General features: G+C 47.3%; 1 protein-coding gene across 3 annotated transcripts in view; it reads right to left on the bottom strand.

Annotated features, from left to right (window-relative positions):
- Positions 1-23,435, bottom strand: part of EFR3B (EFR3 homolog B) — an 88,895-nt gene that overhangs the window by 20,510 nt on the left and 44,950 nt on the right. The window contains exons 4-9 of one of the 3 annotated variants that reach the window (XM_063078043.1): positions 22,395-22,545; positions 7,350-7,471; positions 2,955-3,104; positions 1,549-1,683; positions 950-1,028; positions 75-210 (exon numbers count right to left, since the gene is read on the bottom strand). In XM_063078043.1, the coding sequence (XP_062934113.1) occupies positions 75-210; positions 950-1,028; positions 1,549-1,683; positions 2,955-3,104; positions 7,350-7,471; positions 22,395-22,545 (773 nt within the window). The remainder of the gene's footprint in view (positions 1-74; positions 211-949; positions 1,029-1,548; positions 1,684-2,954; positions 3,105-7,349; positions 7,472-22,394; positions 22,546-23,435) is intronic. The other 2 variants (XM_063078044.1, XM_063078045.1) reach the window with 2 other exon arrangements.

Below are 23,435 nucleotides of genomic sequence, written 5' to 3'. Positions count from 1 at the left end.
GCAGCCCCTGCAAAGGCAACTCTTGGTCTGCAGGGGGTCTCCAGGCCTCAATCCCCTGCTCAGCGCCCTCTTACCGACAGAGCCGGTGGCAGCGATGACGGCAGCTTCCGACAGGACCTCCACGATGCCCGCGCGCACTGTCGCTGCGCTGCGACTGTTGGCGTCCAGGTGGCTCAGGAGCTGCTGGATAACCAGGTGGGAGTGCTGCGGCTGGGGGGAGGAAGACGTGCTGGTCCCCAGATAGCGACCCCCACCTGGCCTCTGAGCCCTCTTTCTGCTGGGACCCAGAGGCCAGGGGCAGACTAAAGTGATGTCCCAAGGCATGTAGGACCACAGGTGGCACCGATGCCCCTTTCCTTTTCCTAGTGCCCTCCTCCCTTGGTCCAACAAGGGCAGAACCAAATCCCAGTGAAGACTGGGTTTCCACATTTTTCCTGGGCCTTTTACTTCAAATGGGCCAAAAAGTCTATTTTAAAATGTTGTCTTCTTTTCCACTTTTCCCTGGCCCCAGGTCTTATTGGCAAGGGCCAGAGAGCCACATGGTTCAGTCTAGTGCTACTCAAAGGGTGGCCCATGATGCCAGTTCAAGATCTGTTTGATACTGATTTATACGGAGATGAATACAGAAACGGAGAATAAGTGTTTAGTAAACAATTTGACAATGCCCAGCAGCCAAGGGTATGATCTGTGGGCTTGTATTTTGCTTGAGTCTTTCATTTAATTTTTCTAGGAATTCTTTTTAATTGTAGTTTATAAAAGTATTGGTCTGGGATGTACTTGTTCTAATATAACAATATGTGTCCTCCAGAGCTAGCTTAAGCCCCTAGCACTGGTTTAGACAGCTAGGGGCTTAGGAGAAGTCACAGAGGACATCTGGCTTTCTACTTTAGTGCACTGTCCTGCTCCCAGAGGTGCCGGGGGACAAGCTGGACCAGGGGAGCCACCGTACCTGAATTGAGTACATGATGATTTTAAAGCAACGGATGGCGAACACCTTGGGTTCCCAAAGAGAATGGTTATCCAGATGGCTGTGCGGGAGAAAAGATGGGGAAATGACTATGAAACTCGAAGTGACATTAGGCAGGAGAGACGTGCTTGGAGGGATTGTGGCACCTCCCAAGAGCCCCTCACACAGCTCCCAGGTGAGGTGTAGGTGAGAGAAGGGACTCACGAGGGACCTTGGGGCAGTCCCAGCCCGAGTTGGAGGGAGGCCCAGGGCTCTGTAGCTGTGGACATGTGGGATGAAGCCAGGCACCTTCATGCAGCTTCGGGTGTCCTCCTGCCAACTCCTCTTCCCCAAACTGCACTTGGCCACTGTGGGGTAGCCTTTGCAGTGGGGAACACAGGCACAGAGAAGGGACTGCCTTGGCCACGGCACCACACTGTAATCTCTCTTTCCCTTCTCCTTGAGTCAGCAAGAAGATGCCGGGGACCTAAATATTCCAGGCTGAAGGCTGGGGTGTGTGTGGGTGTGGGTGTGGGGGGTATTCCCATGAGGACAGGTTTGGTGGGGGGCACCCACATGGGGACGGGCTTGGGGGTACTCACATGAGGACAGGCTTGATGGCATTTTTGATGTTGCCGAAGGCAGCCCGGCCCAGCAGCTCCCGAAGGCACCTCTCGGCCAGCTCTGCCGGGTTCTCCTTTTCCTTCTCTGGCGCTTGGAGGGGTGAGGGAGACCGGCTGTAGAAGCACAGACCGCACAGGTAAAGGATGGAATATCAAGTTGGGACCACGGTTTGTGCAGCCCTGGGTTTCTGTACTTGATCCATGCAAATGGTGATGATAGGATGAGCAGGAATTTGATAAAGGCTGCGCTAGGCAACAGGGAAGACGTCATGGCTGTCAAACTAAACGGGGTAGAGAAGCCCAGAGTGCAGGGTGGCTGGGAGAGAAGGGATGAAGTTCCCCTTCCAGAAATCCTTAAAGATAGTCCTGATGTGCCTCTGTGGGAAGGATGCTATGAGCTCCATGGGCCTGATGAGGCACAGAACATGGGTGTCTCGAAACACTAGGGCTTCAGAAGGAAAAAGAGACGGGGTATGAAGAGAGGGATGGGAGGCAGACCGAAAAGGGAGAGAAAGCAAAAGCAAAAAAAAAAGCAGAGAAAGGAGAGAGAGGAAAGAGAGGGAGGGGAAAGGAAAGGCACAGTGGTTGGTTCAGGTGTGACTTGGTGGTACCCCAGCCACAGCGGGTGGACCCAGAGCTGGACAGGACAAGGAGCCCCAGGGCTCCTGGCTGAGACCCCTGGAGACCACAGCGGGAGCGTGTCAGTGAGCTGCTGTTCCAGAAATGGCCACCAGAGGGCACCCGTTCTTCCCCTGCCAGTCTAGCAGCTGAGGCTCAGCTGACAGAAAGTGAGAAACCCAGTGTCTTTAGCCAGCATTGTGCACAGACAGCCCAGGTGGCATAGCAACATGAACCTTACCCTCTATCCCATTTCACAGAGGGGAACAGAGAGGGGCAGGAATGGGAATGGATCCCATGTGTAGGGGCTCCAGGACTAAAACCCAGTATCTGCAACCCTTGTGGAGTGGCTGCTGACTGGTCAAGCACGCATGTTTTAAGGACCTGAAATAGCATCAGGAAGTGAGGGAGGAAGGAAGGTCAGGAGGGAAAGTCCTCAGTAACTGGAACCATGAAAGGCATTTAAAAACCTCCTTGGCCTGCTGCTTCCACAGAGCCCAGGGTAACTGACTCTGGGTTTTTGTGTTCTTACCAACACCATTACTGTCCTTCCTCCATTAACGCAGATGTTAAGGGGTACAGTGGGCTGGCAGAAAGCCAGATCCAAGGCTTCTAGGGAGCCAGCAGAACAAGCCACAAGGCCATGATCCCTGGCTTTGTAGCTGGGTTTTACCGAGCAGCCTAAGCCATGTGGTTCCCAAGTAGCCTGGCAGGCAGCCTCAGAGGACCGGACATGTCTGCTGTCTGAGCCCCACCCTGCCCCTTACCTCTCTGCCTCCTCGACGTGCTGCAGATTGAAAAGCAGCGATGGCACGATCTTGTCCATGTGCTGCGGGTCCCAGATATTGGCCTGCAGTTCATCATTCACCGTCTTCCTCACCACCCCTTGCAGGCCTTTGATGCCTGACATTCGGATTCTGTAAGGAAAAGGGCAAAAAGGGACCAAGAAGTCCTCAAGCCCTGAGAAGTCCAGCTTCTGTGGCAAGGAGAGGAGCAGAGTTCAGGGTTAGGGATATATTTGTCCATGAAAAGGCAGGATGGAGACCATCTGGTACTTTTCTCGTGACATGACCTCTTGGCTGGTTGGCTTCCTGTGCTGGTGGACGTGAGCCCAGGAAGCCATGTCTTCTGGCCTATCTCAGAGACTCCCAGACCACCCTTACCCTTATACCACCCAGGCTCCATCCCTGGGGTGCTGGTTGCTCCAGCTCCCCCTCTTTAGTAAGCAACTGGGTTTGTTCCAGCTTGTGCCCAAGATAAAAGAGCTCCAATTGCTGCCAAGAACTGGCAGAATCCAGGACTATTAGCAATTTACAGGGTTGGGGGAGGCAGATCTGGAGGGAGACTCACAGAGCTGCAGGCCCTCTGAGCACAAAAGGGTTTTGGCTGGGGTTAAGCAGGCTGAGAAACCAGAGGGGAAACTGAGTAACAGCACAGAGGAAGCCCCTTCCACACACTCTAATTCCAATTCCCTGCTGTGCTGACCTAGGGTCAGCATGGCCCTGTGGGAGGGAGCCCTCTTTACCGGCCATTTATTCAGCCTGAAGTTCCCTTTTTTTTCTTTTTCTATCAAAGTTTTTTTCTGATTATAAAATAATACATGCAAATTATAGAAAAGTATAGAGGAGAGAAGATTTACTCCTACCATCACCACTCAAAGATAACCATTATTGGTGTTTTGGTGTCTTTCCTTTCTTCTGTACACAATATATAACAGAATTAAGAGCCCATTACATAGTTAATTTATATTGGCTTTTTTCCCACATAGCCTTCTGTTATAAGCTTTTTCCTATATCATTAACTCTTCATAAACATGTTGAATGGCTAACACACATCATAAGAACTTTCTAAACTAGCCCCCTACTGGTCATTTAAGTTGTTTTCAATTTTTTTTTTTTATTTTAATAGTGCTATGATGGACATATAATATTTTGCTATGTTTCAAGTCATTGCTGTACGTGGAATCGCTGAATCAAAAGGTAAGAAGGTGAAAGGCTCCCAATATTGCTAAATGATTCCTCGCCCCCACCCCGTGCACAAGCTGCAGGAGAACGCCATTCTCGGTGTTCCTGCAGCAGCCTTGGGGATCTCGTTTTAAACATCTGTTCTAATTTCACGGCTCAGAAAAACCCTCACATCTTGTAGCTATTTCAATTTGCATCCTTTTGCTGGTAATTGGAGTTGAGCAGTTTTTCGAAATGTTTAGTTGCCAGCTGTAGTATCAGCTTCAGTTTTAAGTGGGGTTACCAGGGTGCTACCCTGGGTGACCGCCAAGGGAAGGGGGTGGCAGGGGCCTGACAGCACCTGGATACCCTGGCCCAGGACCTGTTAGGGCTGCTGGCAATGGGCAAAGATTCCCGGCAGGAACACTTGGTCACTTGGACCCTGACCCCATTCAAGGCTCTGAGCCAAAGGCTGTCCAGACTTAAGAATGAACTAACTAGAATACTATTCCGCTTACCACTCTTGGCTCCAGGTTAAAAGGCACTCCCTAATGCACAATCGGAACACACCCCACACATGCTGGACTCATTTGTCCCAACCAGGGGAGCCTGGCTGGCAAGAAACCAGGCTTCGGTGTAAAAATTTCTACCAGGGTTTCCTTATGTGTGAATGTGAATCAATTTTTCTCCTCCTTTCTAACTGCCTTGCACCCCTTCAGCCTCCCCAGAATCCCTTCCGCATATGTACCCGTTTCATTCCATGGCACCCAGAGCTGGCTGACCCTCTCAGCACGAGCTCAGGAGGATCAGGCCTGGGGGAGAGGAAACTTCCTACCACTCCTTTTAATGGGCTCCATGGAGATCTAGCTGTGTACAAGGGCCCTGCGAAGTCTCTGAACCCCAGGGGAGTTCGGGCAACACTGCTGTGCCGGGCCTGAGGGGTCACACGGCACACGCACGTGCTCACCCCCCACCTCCACTCTTGAGACTCAAGGGTGTTCTCAGACAACCGCGGCATTCAGAGGCGTTCTGTGGGTTCTACAGCAAAGTGAGGCCGTGGGATGGGAGCCCAGCACACCGGCCACCGCCCTGGACTCTGAGAAGGCTGAGAATGAACAGCAGGGAGAGATCTCAGGGAAAAGGGGCACAGGGAGGTCATGGAGCAGGGAGGCAAAAAGAAGAGGAAGGGAGAAGACCGAGGCCAGAAAATCCTCCCTCACCCACAGGCCTTCCTGTCTTGGGTGATAAGTGCCAGTCTGTGAGTGCTACTGGCACTGCCCAGTGGCTGGGGCAAACCTCAGCTACTTTCCTCCTGGTGGTCAGGGAACTCCTGGCGCTGCTGGAACCCAGGGCTGCCAGTGTTGCACACTGTGGGTAGGGTGTGCGTGTGGTGGTGTAAGGAATGTCCCCTCTGTTCCCCCTCCAGACACCTGGGTGCCGCCTGAGTGGTCAGCACTTGTTCCAGCCACACCTGGTCACAGACCTACACCTTCCCCAACACCTGCTTCTGGACAAGCCCTGACTGCTCCAGCCCCTTCTGCCTCTTCACAGCCATTCTGGGGAGGGGAGTTACTCAGGAAGACAACAATGGGAGAGGACACGGGGCTGCTTCCTCCTGCACCCCCTGCTGGCCTGATCACAGGCAGCCCATGCCTGCTTCAAGAGGTCTTGGGGCTGCAGAGGCTCGCACCCTGGCATCAGGGGTCACCAGGACCTGCCCAGGAGTCGTTCCATGGCCAGGAAGCTTTGGAACTGGCAGGCTGGGGGATGCAGGGGTTCACTTCCTGTTCCTCCAACCCAGACCCTCGGCTGTTGTTAGGGGACATGCCCGGTTCCTTGACCCTACTGTTCAGCACAAGGTGGCTCCTGGGACTCCTCTGAGGTGCTGATGTGATGAAAGAAGAGGGTGAGTTCTGGAACCAGCCAATGGGGAACTGGTCTACTTTGGGTGTGCCAGCCACATGGCGACTTCAGCCCCCAGCCTCCTACTCCTGTAGATTCCATTGGTGTAGACAGCTTAGGCTTCTGCCTTCCTTATCTTTAACATTTTCTCTAGTTTCCTACAGCCTTCCTCAGTTGATAACACACTCTGTAGGCAGAGACCTACTTCTGATTCTTTTGCACTATGTAGTTCCAAGCACAGAGCCTGGCACAAAACACCTATTCACCAATTCATCACCCTGGGTGCTGTGCTTTATGTATCTGTGTCAGCGTGCATTCATTTAAATTTCTTTGCGATTTTATCTGAGAGATTTTACTTGTGTTGATGGGTATATTTCAGCGAGTGAAGTATTTTTATAAATTTGAGTATATGTATGTAAAAGCGTATTCTGTAATTCCAGGTGTTTATCTGAAAGCCTTCATTCAGTCAGTCATTCACTCAAGTACCTATAGAGTGCCTCCTGCCCTTCAGACAGCACGTGGGATGCATGGATGGACAAAATGATTCCTGTCCTTCTAGAACCTACATTCTAGTGGGAAGAGACCATGAATAAGAAACACAGCAAGCCAATTAGGAGACATGGTAATGGGATGAGCATATGGGAAAGAAAAATGGAGCAGGGTGAGGGTGCAGGGTGAGTGTGCAGGACATTAAGGGACAGGCTTTGCTGATGAGGGGACCTTTGAGCAAAGGCTTGAGGAGGGCAGCAGGGAGCTGTGTGCAGCTGTGGAGGAAGCACTGCTGGCCCAGGCACAGACTGTGCAAAAGCCCTGGGGCAGGAGTGTCCCTGGAGTGTCGGAGGCTGCCAGGAGGCCTGCTGGCCGGAGGGGAGTGTGAGCCAGAGGGGAGTGGAGGTCGTGAGAAAGTCAGTGGCATCAGCCCGTGTGAGGACTGTGCCCTTTATTGGTGGGCGAGATTCTGATGGATAATGGTGAGTGGGTGAGTTTCTGGAGCGTATAAACGCACAGACTTCTGAACAAAAGAGTGTATGGAGGAGGGTGTGTGTTCTGTCACTGACTCTCAAATTCAGCTCAAAGGACCATTATATCTAGCCCTGTTTTCTGGCCCAAGAGGCTTTTCCTGTAGAAAACACATGCTGGGAGCCCAGCACTGCCCTCTGACCACCTGCATCCAGCCAGTGCTCTTTCCTCCCCAGCAACAGCAGAAAAGAAGTAAACGCCACGGAAAGCAGAGACGTGGCCCCAGTTGGAAGTTCTATGAGACCCAGCGATGCTTCTGTCATAAGCCCGGCAGGCCCCCTGGCCTTCCCTACTCACTTCGTCTTGATTTCCAAGTCATCGTGGCTCGAGTGGCACATTTCACTGAATCGGGACACAAAGAAGTCATAGCTCCGATGATAGGATGGGGTGTCCTCTTCGATGTTGGCAAACTTCACAAACTATCAGGGAGGAAACAAATACACAGGAGAGGTGACCTGCTGTGCTCCTCACTTCTGAGTGTCCCCAGGTCCCCGGCCATAGCAAAGCCACAGGAACCATACATTGGGGCCCAGCTCTGGTCTGTGTCCCAGAACACACTCAGGAGATCTGAGCTCCCATCTTTAAAAGAAAGATCTGCTCATCTTTCCTGTCTATACAAGAAGACTGGAAACCATGGCCCTTCTCAGGCCTTCCCTGCTGGGAGGAGCAGAGGTTGGAGGAGAAAGGGAAAGGAAGGGGCTGACACAGGCACCTGCTCTCACTCCTCATCCAGCGCCGCACAAACACGCAGCTGAAAGGCTGCTAGAGATACAGTAATAGTGACACTGAGCCAAAGCCCTGTCAGATCGTGCAGCACCACCCTAGAACGAATTCTGGGCCACAAGAATAAGCCTGAAATTTGATTTTAAAATGTAGTTATATTTTGTTAAAAATTTGAGTAAATTTTGCAAGTTTTCCATTTCGGTTTGGTAAGTCTTGATCAGCATTCTTGGCTGTTAGATTCCGCCTGCCGTGGGTGTGCTGCACATGTGAGGCTCTAAACAGGGACTTCAACGGAGTCCTGCAGAGAAGCCAGGATCACAGATGAAATGGAGTTAAATTACTAAAAACGTAACATAGTTCTCATAGGTTGTTTGGTAGAATGTTATAAATTTAGTACCCCAAACAACTCTAAAAAGATTAGATTTATAATTAAGTATATTCTCCATTATTCTGCCTTGTATTGTTATTTTATTTTGACGAACATTTGTTGGTTCAAAAAAGATATACTATTCTTCCTAAAAGTATCTAGTTAGTGTACTCTCATAATATTCAGTGTGGTTGTCCATCTATGTCCCCACTTAACTATTTAAAAGTTGCTAACTTTTTCTGGATGAAAATTAGCTTCCACAGGCATCAATAATTCTTATTCTTATTCTGGCATCCGGGATGGGCATGAACCAACATCATTAATTATTGTAGTGTTCTTGCAATAATAAATATAAAGTTATTTTCTGCCGACTGATAGAACCTCAACATACGAAGAAGATAAGGAGATCTTTCCTTGCAAGCTTCATCAAAAATGCTTATATACATATATACATATATATATTTGGGAGTAAAGTCCTGATATTAGCAATAAATCCACAAGACATTGCTTGCATTATTGGCATGGTGACACAGAAGAGGCATAGTGGCAATCACAAGATCGTTGATTACACACATGTTCAGGAGTTCCAGAAATGAGGCTAGAGTCGGCCTTTGGCTGGTGGCCTTCCTAAGACCCCAAGGCCAGAATGCAGATGGGCTGACACCAAGGCTGGAACAAGGCGTGGCTGAAGCTAAATTTGGGTGCATCACTGCTTATAACCACTGACCGGATGTTCCCAGGTTACACTCCTCACAGCTGAAGGCTGGCCTTGTCGGGGTGCCCGTCCACTCAAGGGGACATGCAGCTAGAGAGGGTTCTAACTGCAGATCTACTTCTTAACTGGGGGTGTGACCTTCGGGTGGGACATTTAACTTCTTTATATGTTTTGGTTTTCCCACGTGTAAAACAAGCAGCCTGGTCTTCACTAAGATTCCTTTATTTGTCAGCACCATGCTCACCCAATGAGCAACCGGCCATCCCTATGTGGGATCCGAACCCGCGGCCTTGGTGTTATCAGCACCACACTCTCCCGAGTGAGCCACAGGCCGGCCCAAGATTCCTTTATTTGAAGGTTTTAAAAATTTATACTGTGTCTACTTCAAATATGATGAGGCAGCTTAAAATAAGACTACTTGTGTGTGCAGGAGTGCACCTATTTTAGAATAATTAAAACAAGACTGAAAAAAAAGAGGCCAGTAATAAAGAGGGAGGCCGGTCAAACAAAGACTTTGTCCATTCATGTGGTGACTTGTAGCCTCAAGTGCATGGCAGGAAAACGAATGACCAAACTCGATGTTCACTGGTGCGGGAGTTTGGGGACTAACAGCTATGACCCTATTAAAGTTTATACAATGTCAGGTACTATCCTAAGTATTTTACATACATCATCTCTTTCATTTCTAAAAGGACCCTAAGTTAGAGATTATTCTCATTTTATAGACAAAGAGAGACCCACAAAAGTTGGGCAACTTGCCCAGGGCCCTGCAGGATGCCCCGGGCCCCCCACACTGCACCTCCCCGGCAGCCTCCCCCAGCAGGAGCGCCACCCCGAAAACCTCTTGGGTTTCTTCCCCCAGCTTTATTGAGGCATAACTGACAAATAAAAATTGCATACATTTATACACTCAAGGTGCACAACTTGCTGTTTTACATCCACACTGTGAAGTAATCACACAATCAAGCTAATTAACATACCCATCATCTCACACAGTTACCATTTCCTTCCTTTCCCTTCCTTCCTTCCTTTCTTTTTTTTGGGGGTGAGAACGTTTAGGATAGCCGAGATGTGAAAACAAACTAAATGTCCGACGACAGATGAACGGATAATGAAAATGTGGTGCGTATATACACACACACACACACACACACAGCACATGTATATAAATGTATGTGTATATATACACGTATACTGTGCGTGTCACATATGCCACATATGAGGGGGTGGCCAATGATGACCTTCGTATGGTTTTGTTAAGAGGGTGGGGATAGGTAGGGCGGGACCAGAGGAGTGAAGACTCTGGTTTTCAAACACTACCATACGGCAGTCAATGGGGCTTGTTAGCCACACAGGTGTCTGCCACCAGCCCCGGACACACTAAGTCATTCTTGGAGAATTCACCTTTTCACCAGGTCCCCGGGGATCTCGGATGCATGGCCGAGGCCCACGCTTGCCCAGTGCAGGCGGGATCGCTGACTGGCAGCTAGCTCTCCCTCTTGCACCCCCTCCATTTCTGATCTCGGTGGAATTGTGACATCGAGCCCCCTTCACGTTCAATTTGACTCTCCTCTTCCTCAAAGTGCCGGGAGTCACAGCAGGACTGACAGCCAGCCCGGTCGGACGGCCAGAGTGGCTGTTCACGTCCAGTGTCTGTCCTGACTGTTACCTGTGCTGTCCGGGCTGCTAAATATTTTGACTATTACCCTCTGGCAGAATTGAGATGAAAATTCTTTCTTTTTTTTTAGTTGAAAACTCCGTGACAGCCACCGAGGTAACGCGGGTGGAAGGCGTGCGTGGGAACTCCTTTTCTAAAGCCGTCGATGACCTCATTCTACACAGGGCCAGCAGTTCTTCCTGCATCGGTGCCAACCAGGCCAGCCACAGCTGCTGACCCCATGGAAAAATCTCACTCTTTCCTCCTGGGACCCTGTGCGACCCTGGGTTTTTGTTCTTCTGTGCTCTTTTTCTCCAGAAACTCAGTTTTGAGTCTTCTCTGCAAATTTTGACTGTGACCTTATGGTTCTTCTATTTAAGTAGAAAGTGCTCCCCTCTTGTCATCTGTGTGACTGTGTAATTTCTCAGTCCCTGTTCCTTCATCTGTAAAATGGGGATCCTAGGACCGACATCATACGGTGATCACCAGGATTAAATGAGGCAACGTATGCAAAGTGACCAAGGTGTGCTCAGGAAACAGCCCCACAGCAATCATGGTGACAGTGGTCATTTGTGGTCAACTCCATTAGCAACTCTGGGCTCAGCTCAGATGCACTGTGACTCTTGTGCTTTTCATGGTGCCTACACGGGCCCAGCCAGGAGCTCAGATGGGTGGCATGGACTGTGGCAGGCAAAACACCTCCAATGTGATGCCAGGGGGTGTGGAGAGAAAAGATGAGTTACAGCCATCCCCCACCCCCACCATGAACTGGTACCCAAGGGTGGGAATTGGAGCGGGGGCAGAGAGCAGGGGGAATTGAAAGATAACAACCAAGGCCCTTGAAGCATCATTCTGGGACTGGAGGTCACATGCTGCAATAGGGTGGGACAGAGCCCAGCACCAAGAGGTGAGGGGTAGGGGGCTTAGGAAGAGAGCTCCAGCAGTCATTGCTGCAAAACCAAGAAGAAATCGCTGGACATATGTTCTCTTTCAAATGTGCATATCACCCCCCCAAGAACGTGAATAAATAAGACTCAGAAAAGCTGAGCTTCTAGAATAACAAGAACTATGTGAATTTAAAGCATATTACTAGTAATGTTTTTATTCTAATAGGCCTAAACTTTTTCTGGTCCCTACAGGATTCAGCACCACATATCACTGAAGAGCAGTGTTTGCCAGGGCAAACACATTCTAAATACCACTTAAAAAGGGCCCAGGACGCCATTCATTGTGCTTTCTCATCCTAGTTAATTAGAAAGACAAATTTCAAATACGGTTGTAGTAAAGCTTGTTTGCTTTAACCCATGCCTTGTTCTGTTGGAAGGCTTCAAAATATTCAAAAGACACCAAAAAGCTTGAGTCCTTGAAGAAGCTATTCACAGACACAGTTTTCAACAGGAATGGCCACACCAGGCCCAGTTAACACCTATATTCTAAGTAATAACAATGTTAAATATTTCTATGGCGCTTGGTACTGACACATCTGTGCTAGTTTCCTGTGGCTGTGTTATCTCTGCCTCCGTCTTCACAACATCTCTGTGTGTCAAATCTCTCTCTTCCTCTCTCTTATAAGATGCTGGTGACTGCATTTAGATCCACCTGGACAATACAGAATACTTTCCCAATCACAAGACCCTTAATTTAATCACATCTACAAAGTCCTTGTTTCCATATAAGGTAATAATCACAAGTTCCAGGGATTGGGATGTAGACAACTTTTGGGGTAGCATTTTCCAGCCTACCAGCAATATCCACGATCTGATATAATTTTCTGCAAACTAGTGAATTTAGCAGTACATATATTGCTTCCATTGCAGAAATGCGGAAACCAAAGCTTTACTGAGCAAGTGAATTATTTCAGGTCAACCAGCTGGCAACAGGTAGAGCTGAGCTTCAAACATGGGAATTCTGATACTGGGACCCATGCTCTTTGCCCTTTAAATTTTATTTTTGTTTTTTGTGTGTTTTGCTTTGGTGGCTGGCCAGTACAGGGATTGAACCCTGGAACTTGGTGTTATCAGCACCCCACTGTCACCCTTTAAATTTTAATGTGCATCAGAACTACCTGGGGAGCTTGTTAAAAATGCAGATTTCTGGGCCAACCCCGTGGCTTACTCAGGAGAGTGTGACGCTGGGAGCGCCGAGGCCGCGGGTTTGGATTTTATATAGGGATGGCCGGTGCGCTCACTGACGCGGTGCAGGTGACACCAAGCCAAGGGTTACTATCCCCTTACTGGTCACACACACACACACACAAAAATGCAGATTTCTGAGTTACCCCAGGCCTACTGAACAGACTCGCTGGGGGGAGGGCTTAGGTATCTGCATTCTTAAGAACTACCCCCCCACACCCTAGAGATTCTGGGGCAGGGGATCTACAGACCCCATGTCCTCTGTCCCAGGGTAAGCTGGACCAGCAGTTACTGAAATGTTCCCAGGCTGGCTCTGAGGAAAAAAAACTTTAGCAATACCTTGGGAAAACCTAGGGAAGTGTGTCCTTGATAATGGAGGTCAGTCAAGGTTGGATAGATAGATGGCCACCTCCTTTGATGGGGAAAACTGGGATGGTTTGAGGTTGAACCAAGTGTTGGATGGGTGACCCTACCATGGCTCCATCTCTGGAACACTCTGTCCTCTACTGTGGGGCCCAGGACTGCCTGGGAGGCTGCACCTTGAGGCTCAGGCTGTTCACCATTCCATTCCCATGTTCTGCCAGGACTTTTGCTCTATTATGGGGTCTAGCAAGGCTGTACTTAATGCTAGTCCTGAACCTCCCACACAGAGTGTATGTGCCCTATTTATAACATTATGGGCGGCAACAGGCTATCTCATAAAATAAGACCTTTTTGGCACCAGGATCTCTGAGCATCCTTAGGAACCTTGGTTTGTAGCTTGATAGAAGGAGCTTCCCTTCCCTGAGTCTGAAAGTAGGAAAGCACCAACCCAGTTAGACAGCCTGGTGTGTCCCTGCGGGGGCAGCTCCTAGAGGGCCTACACCACACTGCTCCTGAATCTTCCAGGGCTGACATGAGGGGGCAAACTGGAAAATTTGGTGATCTTGATTTGGAGGGTATAATAGGGGTGCTTCATGGGGGCCCTGGTGAAGGGACCATACCCACTGTGGAAGTCTACCTGGAAAATGTGCCAAAACCTGAGATGGGATTGGGACTCTTGGGTTTTACAGTGAACAGGTCTTTATCCCTCTTATAAGAGGCAGTATAGGGTTATGATTATGAAAAGGGGTTTGGAGCCAGACGACATATTTGAACCCCAACTCCTCCACTTCATAGTAGGGTGATCTGGGACAAGTTACTTAAGCTCCCTGTGCTTCAGTTGCTCCATCTGTAAAATGGGGGCCATCCAAGCACCTGCCTTGTAGGCCTGGTGATACCAGGGCTCTGTCAGCTCTGCCTATCACACTTAACAGGGGCTTCCTCATTTCTCCCCCAGTGCATTTCTGGCTTGCTGTCAACATGGCATGAGTTTTCACTGGGCCCATTTGCCTGTGTGACTGGTCACTGTGTTTTTAATTTAAATGCAGGAACTTCCTGTGTGCTTCACCTCTGCCGTTGCTACTTCGTACCTTACAAATGGCCTTTACTAAAATGATAGCTGCCTAGTGCATGAGATTGTGAAGGAATAAGTTGTTTTTGTTTTGTTTTACTTTTTTAAGATATGGGGATGATGAGGAAGGTCTCCATAGCAACAAACTGAAGATTCTGAACATGTGACATTTCAAAGGCCACGGGCACTACTAGGGCAACCCTTTCAAGATCAAAGTCTCAGCTCTTTATACACAACAAAGGGTGCCAAGCTTGCTGGAGCAGATCCACCCTCCAGCACAGGCAGGCAGGAGCCACGGTTGTGTGAAAGCTGAGGGTTACTAAGGGCCTGGGTCAATAAAGACAAAGCAAGCTCCAAATACCGACATGGCAAAAACAGCTGTCCCCTGGTCTGGCAAACGGAAGCTGAGCTGGTTGGCCTCATTTTAGCACTAGCCAAGTCTCTCCAAAGAGAAGTTAGCCTTTCTCTCTTGTATGGATGGACATTCTGAGCCAGACGACCTTCTACCGTCAACAACAGAACTACAGTTAAAAATACTGGGCACTGAGAGACCCCAACTCTCTCGTGGCTCAGGGACTGCTGGCCTTTTTTCTGCGTTTGCCCATGCAAGGCGACATGGGAACTGCTTCTTTGCTTCACTAAGATGAATCCTCACTAGAAAGCAGATCTTACAAACCACCTGGTTTTGACATCAACACTCTCTGCCCCATGTTTAACGCTCCCCACTGGACTTGTTGATAGCGACTCTTGGAGCAGTTTTCACTACAGCCAAATAAACAGTCCCATCGTAACGTGATCATGTCCTGTGAACCTCCTGACTTCCGGCCAAGGCATAGTAGTTCCCTAGACCCAGGACACGCTCTCCTGTCTACTCACATTTCGCTGTCCCTCCTTCCAGATTCTTTGCAAAACTGGCTGTGGTTCTAAGAATTCCTGGGAAAGTCTCATCCTTGCTGCCTCCCAGGGCCTGCTCTCAGGAAGCATGGACCTAGGGATGCCCCAACCGCCTCTGCTCTAAGACCCCGTCCTTAGCTGGTGCTGAGCTCCCGACCCAGTTGCTTCACGCCTTGCAGTTCTGATCTCACCTGACCTTATGGAACCCACCTCCAGCAGTGCTGAATTCTAGACCAGTGTTGGAGATTAGAGCATTTCTAGCCTATTGATGACAGTTAAAGCCACAAGCGTTGATGAAATTGTCCAGGGGGAGCACATAGAGTGAGAAGAGGGTAGAGCACTGAGCCTTGGAGACCACAGACATTTCAGAGCATGTGGAAGAGGAAATCACAAAAGGAAGCTATATAGTTTCCTGTGGCTGCTGTAACACATTACCACAATTTAGTGGCTTAAAACAACACAAATTTATTATCTCACAGTTCTGGAGCTCAGGAGTCTGAAGTGGGTCTGCAGGGTTGCATTCCTTCTGGAGACTCCATTTCCTTGCCTTTTCCAGCTTGCAGAAGCTGCCTACACCTCTGGCTCATGGCCCCCTTCCTCCATCTTCAAGGCCAGCAATATGACATCTTCAGATCTCTTTCTCTCTGTCCCTCTGTTTCCATCATCACATCACCTTCTGTCTGACTCTGAGTCTCCTGCATCCCTCTTATAATGACCCTTGGGATTACAGCAGGCTCACCTGGATAATCCAGGATAATCTCCCCATCTCAAGATCCTTAACTTGATGTCATCTGCAAAGTCCCTTTTGTCATATACGATAGCATTCATAGGTTCTAGGGACTAGGAAATAGATAACCTTGGTGGGGGGTGGAGGGGTGGGAGGCCTTATTCAACCTACTATAGAAACTAAGAAGGATGAGCCAGGGGGAGGAGCTAGGATGGCAAGGCCACGGAATTCAAGGGAGTATGAAGAAGAGTCAATCAACAGGGAGAAATGCCACCAAAAGATTAAAACGCCAGGCGAAAGGTGGTGGGGAGTGGGTTAGTGGCATGGTTTCCACAGATTTCTAACTGTAAAGACGAAAACATACTTTTTCAATGGTGAGCACTGGCTGGCACCACCCTAACCCAGGATCAGGCTTAGCATCCATCAAAATGGGAAACCAGACATCTGTGCCTCCTGCTGTGATACTCAGTGCAGTGCCCAACACCCCCAAGAAGTATTATGGCCCAAAGTAGTTACCTGCCTCCAATCAAACCTTTGATCTAATTCCAGTTTGCAGGAAATACGGGAGACAGAAGAGCAAGATAAATGACACCACAAGAAAATAATTGGACAAATCCAGAATGTGGGGCTTTCTACAAAGCAACTGACCTGGTATCTTCAAAAAGTGAATGTCATGGAAGAAAAGATGGGCAGAGAGAAGTTGGGAAGCTGGTTAAGAGAGGTAAGAGACACAGAAAACAAAGTCAATGCACTATCCTTTATTGGGTCCTGATATTTGAAGAGGGATAGCAATAGAGACAATTGGGGGACAATGAGGGATACTTGAATTTGGACTGCATATTAAAGTAATATCAGGGAATGATTGTTAATTTTGTTAGGTAAGCTAAATGTATTTTACAGTTATGCAGGAGACTGTGATTTTTTGTTTTTTTCGTTTTCCTTTATTTTCTTTCTTTCTTTCTACACTGAGAGACAATTTTCTTTCTTTCTTTCTACACTGAGAGACACTTGAACTTGTGTTTAAACTGAGGAAAGGAGCCAGAGGAAGGGAAAGGGTGGAGACAGGGGGAGAGGGAAAAAATGGATGTAGGAAGGTTCCCGAGGGCCTGGGGACCTTTTGGAGAGGAAGAAGACGGACACAGGTAGTGGAGGGAGCCCCACTGGACACCCCTGTTTCTTCAGTGGGAGAAGAAGTCAATGCCATCTCAGGGACTGATGAAGCAGATGTGGAAGGGACTTGAGACAAAAATGGAAGGTTTGTAATGAGCACTGAGAAGATAAAAGAGAGAGGTGGTCAAAGAGTGGATTAAGGAGCTGCCCCGAAAGCCCCAATCCAATTGTAAAGCATGTATTTGTAGAGGCCCCAACCCACAGGTCGTGTGGTCTGCTGAGGTGGGGGAGTTCAGGTGGAGAAGGCGGAGGTGGCTGGCACAGGATCGGGGAGGGAAAGGCAGGTGGACAAAGAGTATTATCCTGTCGGGTCCAGGAGGGTGGCAAAGGAAGGGGGTCTCAGTAGGAGCTGAACCTCGGACAGAAAGGAAGGGACCCAGGGAAGTGAGATCTTAAAGGGGTACAGGGGAGTGAGAGAACAAGACAGGGATGGACAGAACATTGCACAGCCTTTCTGTTTTGCAAGAAGGAAAGACATCTCCAGGATCCTTCATCATTCGAACAAGCTGTAGAGGAGTCACCCTGTCCTATACCAGCTATGTGACACACTTTTGTGCCATCATCAGAATGTGCTTGGTTTAAGGCTGTGGCACAGTAAAGACACAAATGCCTATATGCCATAGACTTTGGGTCTCTAGGAGCTAAAAATGCAATTTTTAAAAAACTGAGGTAAAATTCACATAAAATAAAATGAACCATTTTAAAATGCACAATTCAGTGGCATATAATACATTCACTATGTTTTGCAACCAAAACGTTTTCCTCACTCCAAAAGGAAGCTCTATACCCATGAAGTAGCCACTCTCCATTCCTTTCTCTCCTAGCCCTGCAACCACTAATCTACTTTCTGCTTCTATGGATTTGCCTATTCTGGACATTTCATATAAATGGAATCACACAATGTGTGACCTTTTCGGTTATTTCCACCTTTGGCTATTGTGACCAGTGCTGCTGTGAACATTTGCATATAAGTGGTTGTATACTTGTTTTCAATTCTCTTGTATATATCTAAGAGGAGTAGCTAGGTTATATGATAATTTTATGTGTTTAACATTTTGAGAAACCACCAAACTGTTCCTATAGGGGCTGCACCATTTTACATGCAATGTATGAGGGTTCTAGTTTCTACGCATCCTTGCTAACACTTGTCATTTCTGTGTGTGACTGTGTGTTTTAATAGCCACCCTAGTGGTGAGAAGTAGTATCTCACTGTGGTTTTGATTTGCATTTCCTTGATGATTAGTGGTGTTGAGCATTTTTTCATGTGCTTGTTGGCCATTTGTATCTTCTTTAGAGAAACGTCTATTCAAATCCTTTAACCATTTTTAGTTGGGTTGTTTTTTTGTTGAGGAGTTGTACGAATGCTTTACATATTCTGGTTACTGGACCCTTATGAAGATATATGATTTATAAACATTTTCTCCCATTCTGTGGGTTGTCTTTTTACTTTCTTGATAGTGTCCTTTGATGCACAAAAGTTTTAAATTTTTCATTTGATGAAGCACAATTTATCTGTTTTTTCTTTAGTTGCTTTTGCTTTTGATGTCATATCTAAGAATCCATTACCAAATCCAAGATCATGAAGATTTAACCTTGAGGTTTCTTCTAAGAGTTTTACAGTTTTGGCTCTTATGTTTAGATCTTTGACCTATTTTGAGTTAGTTTTTGTATATGGTGTGAGACAGGGGGTGAAAGTACAAACTTTAAATCTATGAATATAACATTTTACTATTTGAACATGCTAGGTTAACATATTACATTGTTTATGTAGAGGATCTTGGTATTGTCAGATTTAATATTTTTAGTTCATCATTAATAAGTGCCCTTAAAAGGCAGGACATACGGTCATTTGCACTGCCCCAAGACACCTACTTGGACCCATGATGCAATGAGGCAGGTGCACAGAAGCGAATCCCCAGCAAATAAGTGAGCTTAGCTGGCCCTGGCTCCCCACCTTCTCCTGACTGTTCTAGGCCCTTAGCATCATCCAGAGCTCAGGTGTTCTCATTAAGGGCCTGAAAGCATCACCTGAATTTTTAAAATTACGCTTTACTGCATGTAATATGCAGGAGTGGTATTAGCAAATTTGTGTTTTGTGCCAAGTCTCAGCAAAACTTCATTCTTGGGGTGATCAAGCACAAGGTGGGTGAATATCCGTCAGGGAGGGACGGAGGAAGGAAGGAATCTGCATAGGTTTAAGACTGGATGGGTCAGTGGTTCCCAAATCTGGCTGATAGCAGCACCTGGGAAACTAAAACTCCCAGGTCCCCCCTCCAGAGATGTGGGTCTGGTTGAGACCCTAAAGAGGGTAGGGTTTCTGAAGAGACATTCTGCAGAGGAAAGATTCATTTCAAGCCGATTCAGGCAGGAAAACCAGATCTGAAGGGAAAGCTGCAGGGAGGGAGGGTTGGCTCAGGGTGAGACTTTCCCTCAGCTTCCCACCCACAAGGCTGGAGCTGTCTTGTGACAGACTGAGCACAGCCACAGGGAGGTGTCTGCATGGAGGCTGAGACCACAGTTCAGACTCTAGGGAGAGGACCCCATAATAGGTGGGACCCAGTGAGGGGTCTCTGACCTTACCCACTCTCAGGTTCTAGGGAGAATAGGTGCCCAGGAGCTGAATAAATCACTGTCTAAAGGAGTGCTCTAGCTGTGAGGGCACTGACATGTTATCTGACTTCCTGGGCCTCCATTTCCAGGCAGAAAAATCCAGCAATATGAGGGGTTAGATGAGTTTTTCTTTTTCTTTTCCTTTCTCTCTTTCTTTCTCTTTCCCTCCTTCCCTCTCTTTCTTTCAATTTCCTGTCAGCAAAACCTTCTCTACAACTAAAATGCTGCAAACTTACATACAAATAGTTAAAAGGAGCTGGCTGCTGGGTGAAACAGGAGTAAAGGGCCCCAGAGACTTCTACTCCTCTCCTGGACCCCTTTTGCCCCCACAAAGCTCTGAATCCCTCTCAAGACCAGTTTGGAACTCCTAGGCTAGACTCCCTAAGGTTACATCAGGCACTAGTGTGCTGGCAGTTCCAAAATGACAAGGAGCAAAAGAACGGTCATCTCAGCAAGGCTCACAGATGTCCCAGGCTTGGAGAGCTGGAAAGAGCATCCAGATGAGGGACGACACGAGGAGAGGTGGCTCCCAAAGTTGGACTCTAAATATACTGCAAGTACTTGACTTAATTTAATTATACAGCCTGTTCTCATATAATCTTCATTGTCCGTAGCACAGCAACTGTTAGTCAACTTGCTCTCTGGCTGATGCAACAATTTGCTATGATGGAGAATGTGCAGGACACTGAATTTTAAGGCAATAGCTAATAAAATACCTACCCTGGGCTACGATTTGCTGTGGGTGAAGCTAGAACTGGAGGCCACCTGCTTCTGTGGCCCCCACGGATGCACAATGACTGGTTTGTTTCCCATTCACATGTTCTCATCTAGACTGTAGTTATCTTAAACAGGACAACTAAATCAGTATCTGAAGCTGTTGCCAGGGAAACCTGACAAAGGACTTTACCCTCCGCTACTGTATATGTAATTTGCCAAAGGCAGCTGGCTCCCAGAGAAAGGAAAGAAAAGGGACTAGGTCGCTACTCTTGGTCCTTGAAGGGAAAGTTGGAAGACTCTCTTCTGGTTAAATCAACTTATGTAGAACGGAGAAGCAATTCTGAGCCATGCAATAAAAATTCAGGAGAATCAGGTTGAGAAACCCAAGGGGCAAACCTTAAACTTTTCCAATACCTGCAGGTAGATAAAGGCTTTACCTCAGACCCGTGAAATAGTTGCATTTAAGCAGCTTGAAGACCTGAAGTTTAAAGTACGCCCTGAGGGGAGGGAATAGGAGAAGTGCAAGAAAATAAAAAGAGCAACGAGTACATTTGAGTGTGTACAGACACACACATGAAACTGGGAGTTCTTGACATGTCTAATAGCTCTTCTCACACAAAATCATTACCTCTCATGACAGCAGCCGCTCGTACTAAGAGCAGCATTAGAGAGCTCGGAGGACTTACAGGGACCAAGTTCAACCTGCTTGTGGTATCAATGAAAAGACTGAGGTCCATAACAGATAACCTGCTGAGGGTACACAGCTAGGTGAGGGCAGAACTAAGCCTGAGGCCCTGTCTCCTACTTCCCATGGTCTTTCCTCTTATCTGGTACCCTGCCCTGTGGACATCAGTTTACTCTATCTTTGAAAGAGGCATAACCTGGACCAGCTTTCCAAGTGTGCCCCAAGGAGTGCTGAGTTGTGAGAGCCCTCGGAACCCTCTCCCTCAAAGGAAGGCCTCTGTTTTAATCTATGTTTGTATCTATTGAGGGCCCACTTAAAATTATTTAAAGGAAAAATCTATTAGTAAAAAAGGTTTGAAGATCATCAGTCTAAAGATAAATACATTAGATAGTGTTGATGGTTGCACAACCTTGTGAATATACTGAAGGCACTGAATTGTATGTTTTAAAATGGTGAATTTTATTTTTAAAAAGGATTGTATTATATATTTATCTAAATTATAATACGTAAATTATATAATACTTAATATATAATATTTACAAACTATAAGACTTTTAGAAGAAAACACAGGGGAAATGCTCCAGGATGTAGGACTAGGCAAAGGTTTTATGAATAAGATCTCGAAAGTACAGGCAACGAAAGCAAAAATAAACAAATGAGATTTTATCAAACTAAAATGCTTCTAATCAACACAGCAAAGGAATCAACAAAGAGACAATCTGCAGAACGGGAGAAAATATTTGTAAACTATACATCCGACAAGGGACTAATATCCAGAATGTACAAGAAACTCAAACAACTCAATAATAAAAATAAAAAATAATCCAATCAAAAAATGGGCAAAGGAATTGAATAGACATTTCTCAAATGAAGACATACAAATGGCCAACAGATACATGTAAAAACGCTCAACATCACTAATCATCAGGGAAATGCAAACCAAAATCACATTAAGATATCATCTCTCCCCAGTTAGATTGACTATTATCAAAAAGACAGAAAATAACAAATGCTGCTGAGGATGTAGAGAAAGAACCAACCCTTCTACACTGTTGCTAGGACTGTAAATTAGTACAGGCACTATGGAGAACAGTACAGAGGTTTGTCAAACAACTACACATAGAACTCCCACCCAATCCAGCAGTCCCACTGCGGGGTATAGACCCAAAGGGAAACCTGCACTCCCATGTTCACTGCAGCTCTACTCACAATAGCCAAGATATGGAACCAACTAAATGTCCACCCACAGATGATTGGATAATAAATTTTATTTTTTAAAAAGGATTTTATTATATATTCATAGAAATTATAATATACAAATTATATGTTTATTGACATATTTATTATTTTAATGAAAAAACTAGACACCCCTTTGTTCACACAAAGGGGGACACTGAGACAAGCAGTGTGTTGTGCTCAGGGTCAGAAACCATATAGAAACCCAGAGGTGCCCCACTCCCAGTCCCCCCAGATACTGGCTGGGAGACTCCGAGCCCCCTGGGCTGCTCCTTACCGAGTTGGTGCCGAGGATCTGTAGGTTGGGCTTCTCCGACTCCAGCAGCTTGGCCACCATCTTGAGGAAGCTCTCCACGAAGAGGTTGATGCTCTGGCAGTGGCAGGCCATGAGCAGCTGGTCCAGGGCCTCCATGGCGATGCACACGTACCTGGGGAAAGCAGCACCCTGTGTCACAGGCCTTGTGCCCCTCTCACCCCACTGCCTGGCTGGGGCAAGCGCGGTGTCAGCGTGGTGACCCCCCCGGCAGCATCCGAGTGATGACTCCTCCACACGCTGCCACTGTCTGGGCGGCAGTTCCCACAAGTGCCCACTCCAGCCCCAACCTGAGAATCAGGATGAATTACCACTGGAAGGGGGCCTTCTCCAGCCCTCATTTCACTGAACAGGAGGACAGAAGAGATATCATTTCATGACTAAATACAAACAGAGAGGATTGACTGCCGGAAGAGCAAAGTCTGAACCAAAACCCTTTGAGACCGGAGAATTACTTGATCCAAGTCAAGAGGCACACCCTGAAGAAAGAAAGGCTCTGTTCTAGTTAGTGTGGGGGGTGTCAGCACAAAGAGGGCAGTCCTTCAACATAGAAGCCAAGAAGCTGGCGGATGAGAGAAATACACACGTATCTCCTCTAAAGGGGAAAAAACCCTATAAAGACATCATGCATGATGTCCCATGAGGTTTCCAAAGAAGGAGAAAAATGGTTCTAGTGGGGAGGAAGTCCAGAAGTTTATGAAGAATCTGAGATGGACCTGAGGACCAGCTAACTGCAAGAGTTAAGGAATGTAAAATTTGCAAGTTTTGTATTTGAAAACCTCAGAAGTTCTACGATGAAGTACTGTGCGAACAATACGACTGACAGAATTACTACATTTGCGAGACATATAACCCACCTAGGGAACAAGATGGACAGGACAGACACTGAATACATTTTTTTTCTCCTTATGAAGAATGTGCTCCATGTGAACTCTAGGTCCCTAAACTATTTAAACAATTCCTCTCAAGCATAAAACCTGAATGAACACCTTCGGAAACTAGGGA

This window comes from Cynocephalus volans, chromosome 14, assembly GCF_027409185.1.
Source record: "Cynocephalus volans isolate mCynVol1 chromosome 14, mCynVol1.pri, whole genome shotgun sequence".
In the NCBI taxonomy this organism is placed as follows: domain Eukaryota; kingdom Metazoa; phylum Chordata; class Mammalia; order Dermoptera; family Cynocephalidae; genus Cynocephalus; species Cynocephalus volans.
Note: the sequence above shows the minus strand (reverse complement) of the source record. Positions and strands in the feature narration are given on the sequence as shown.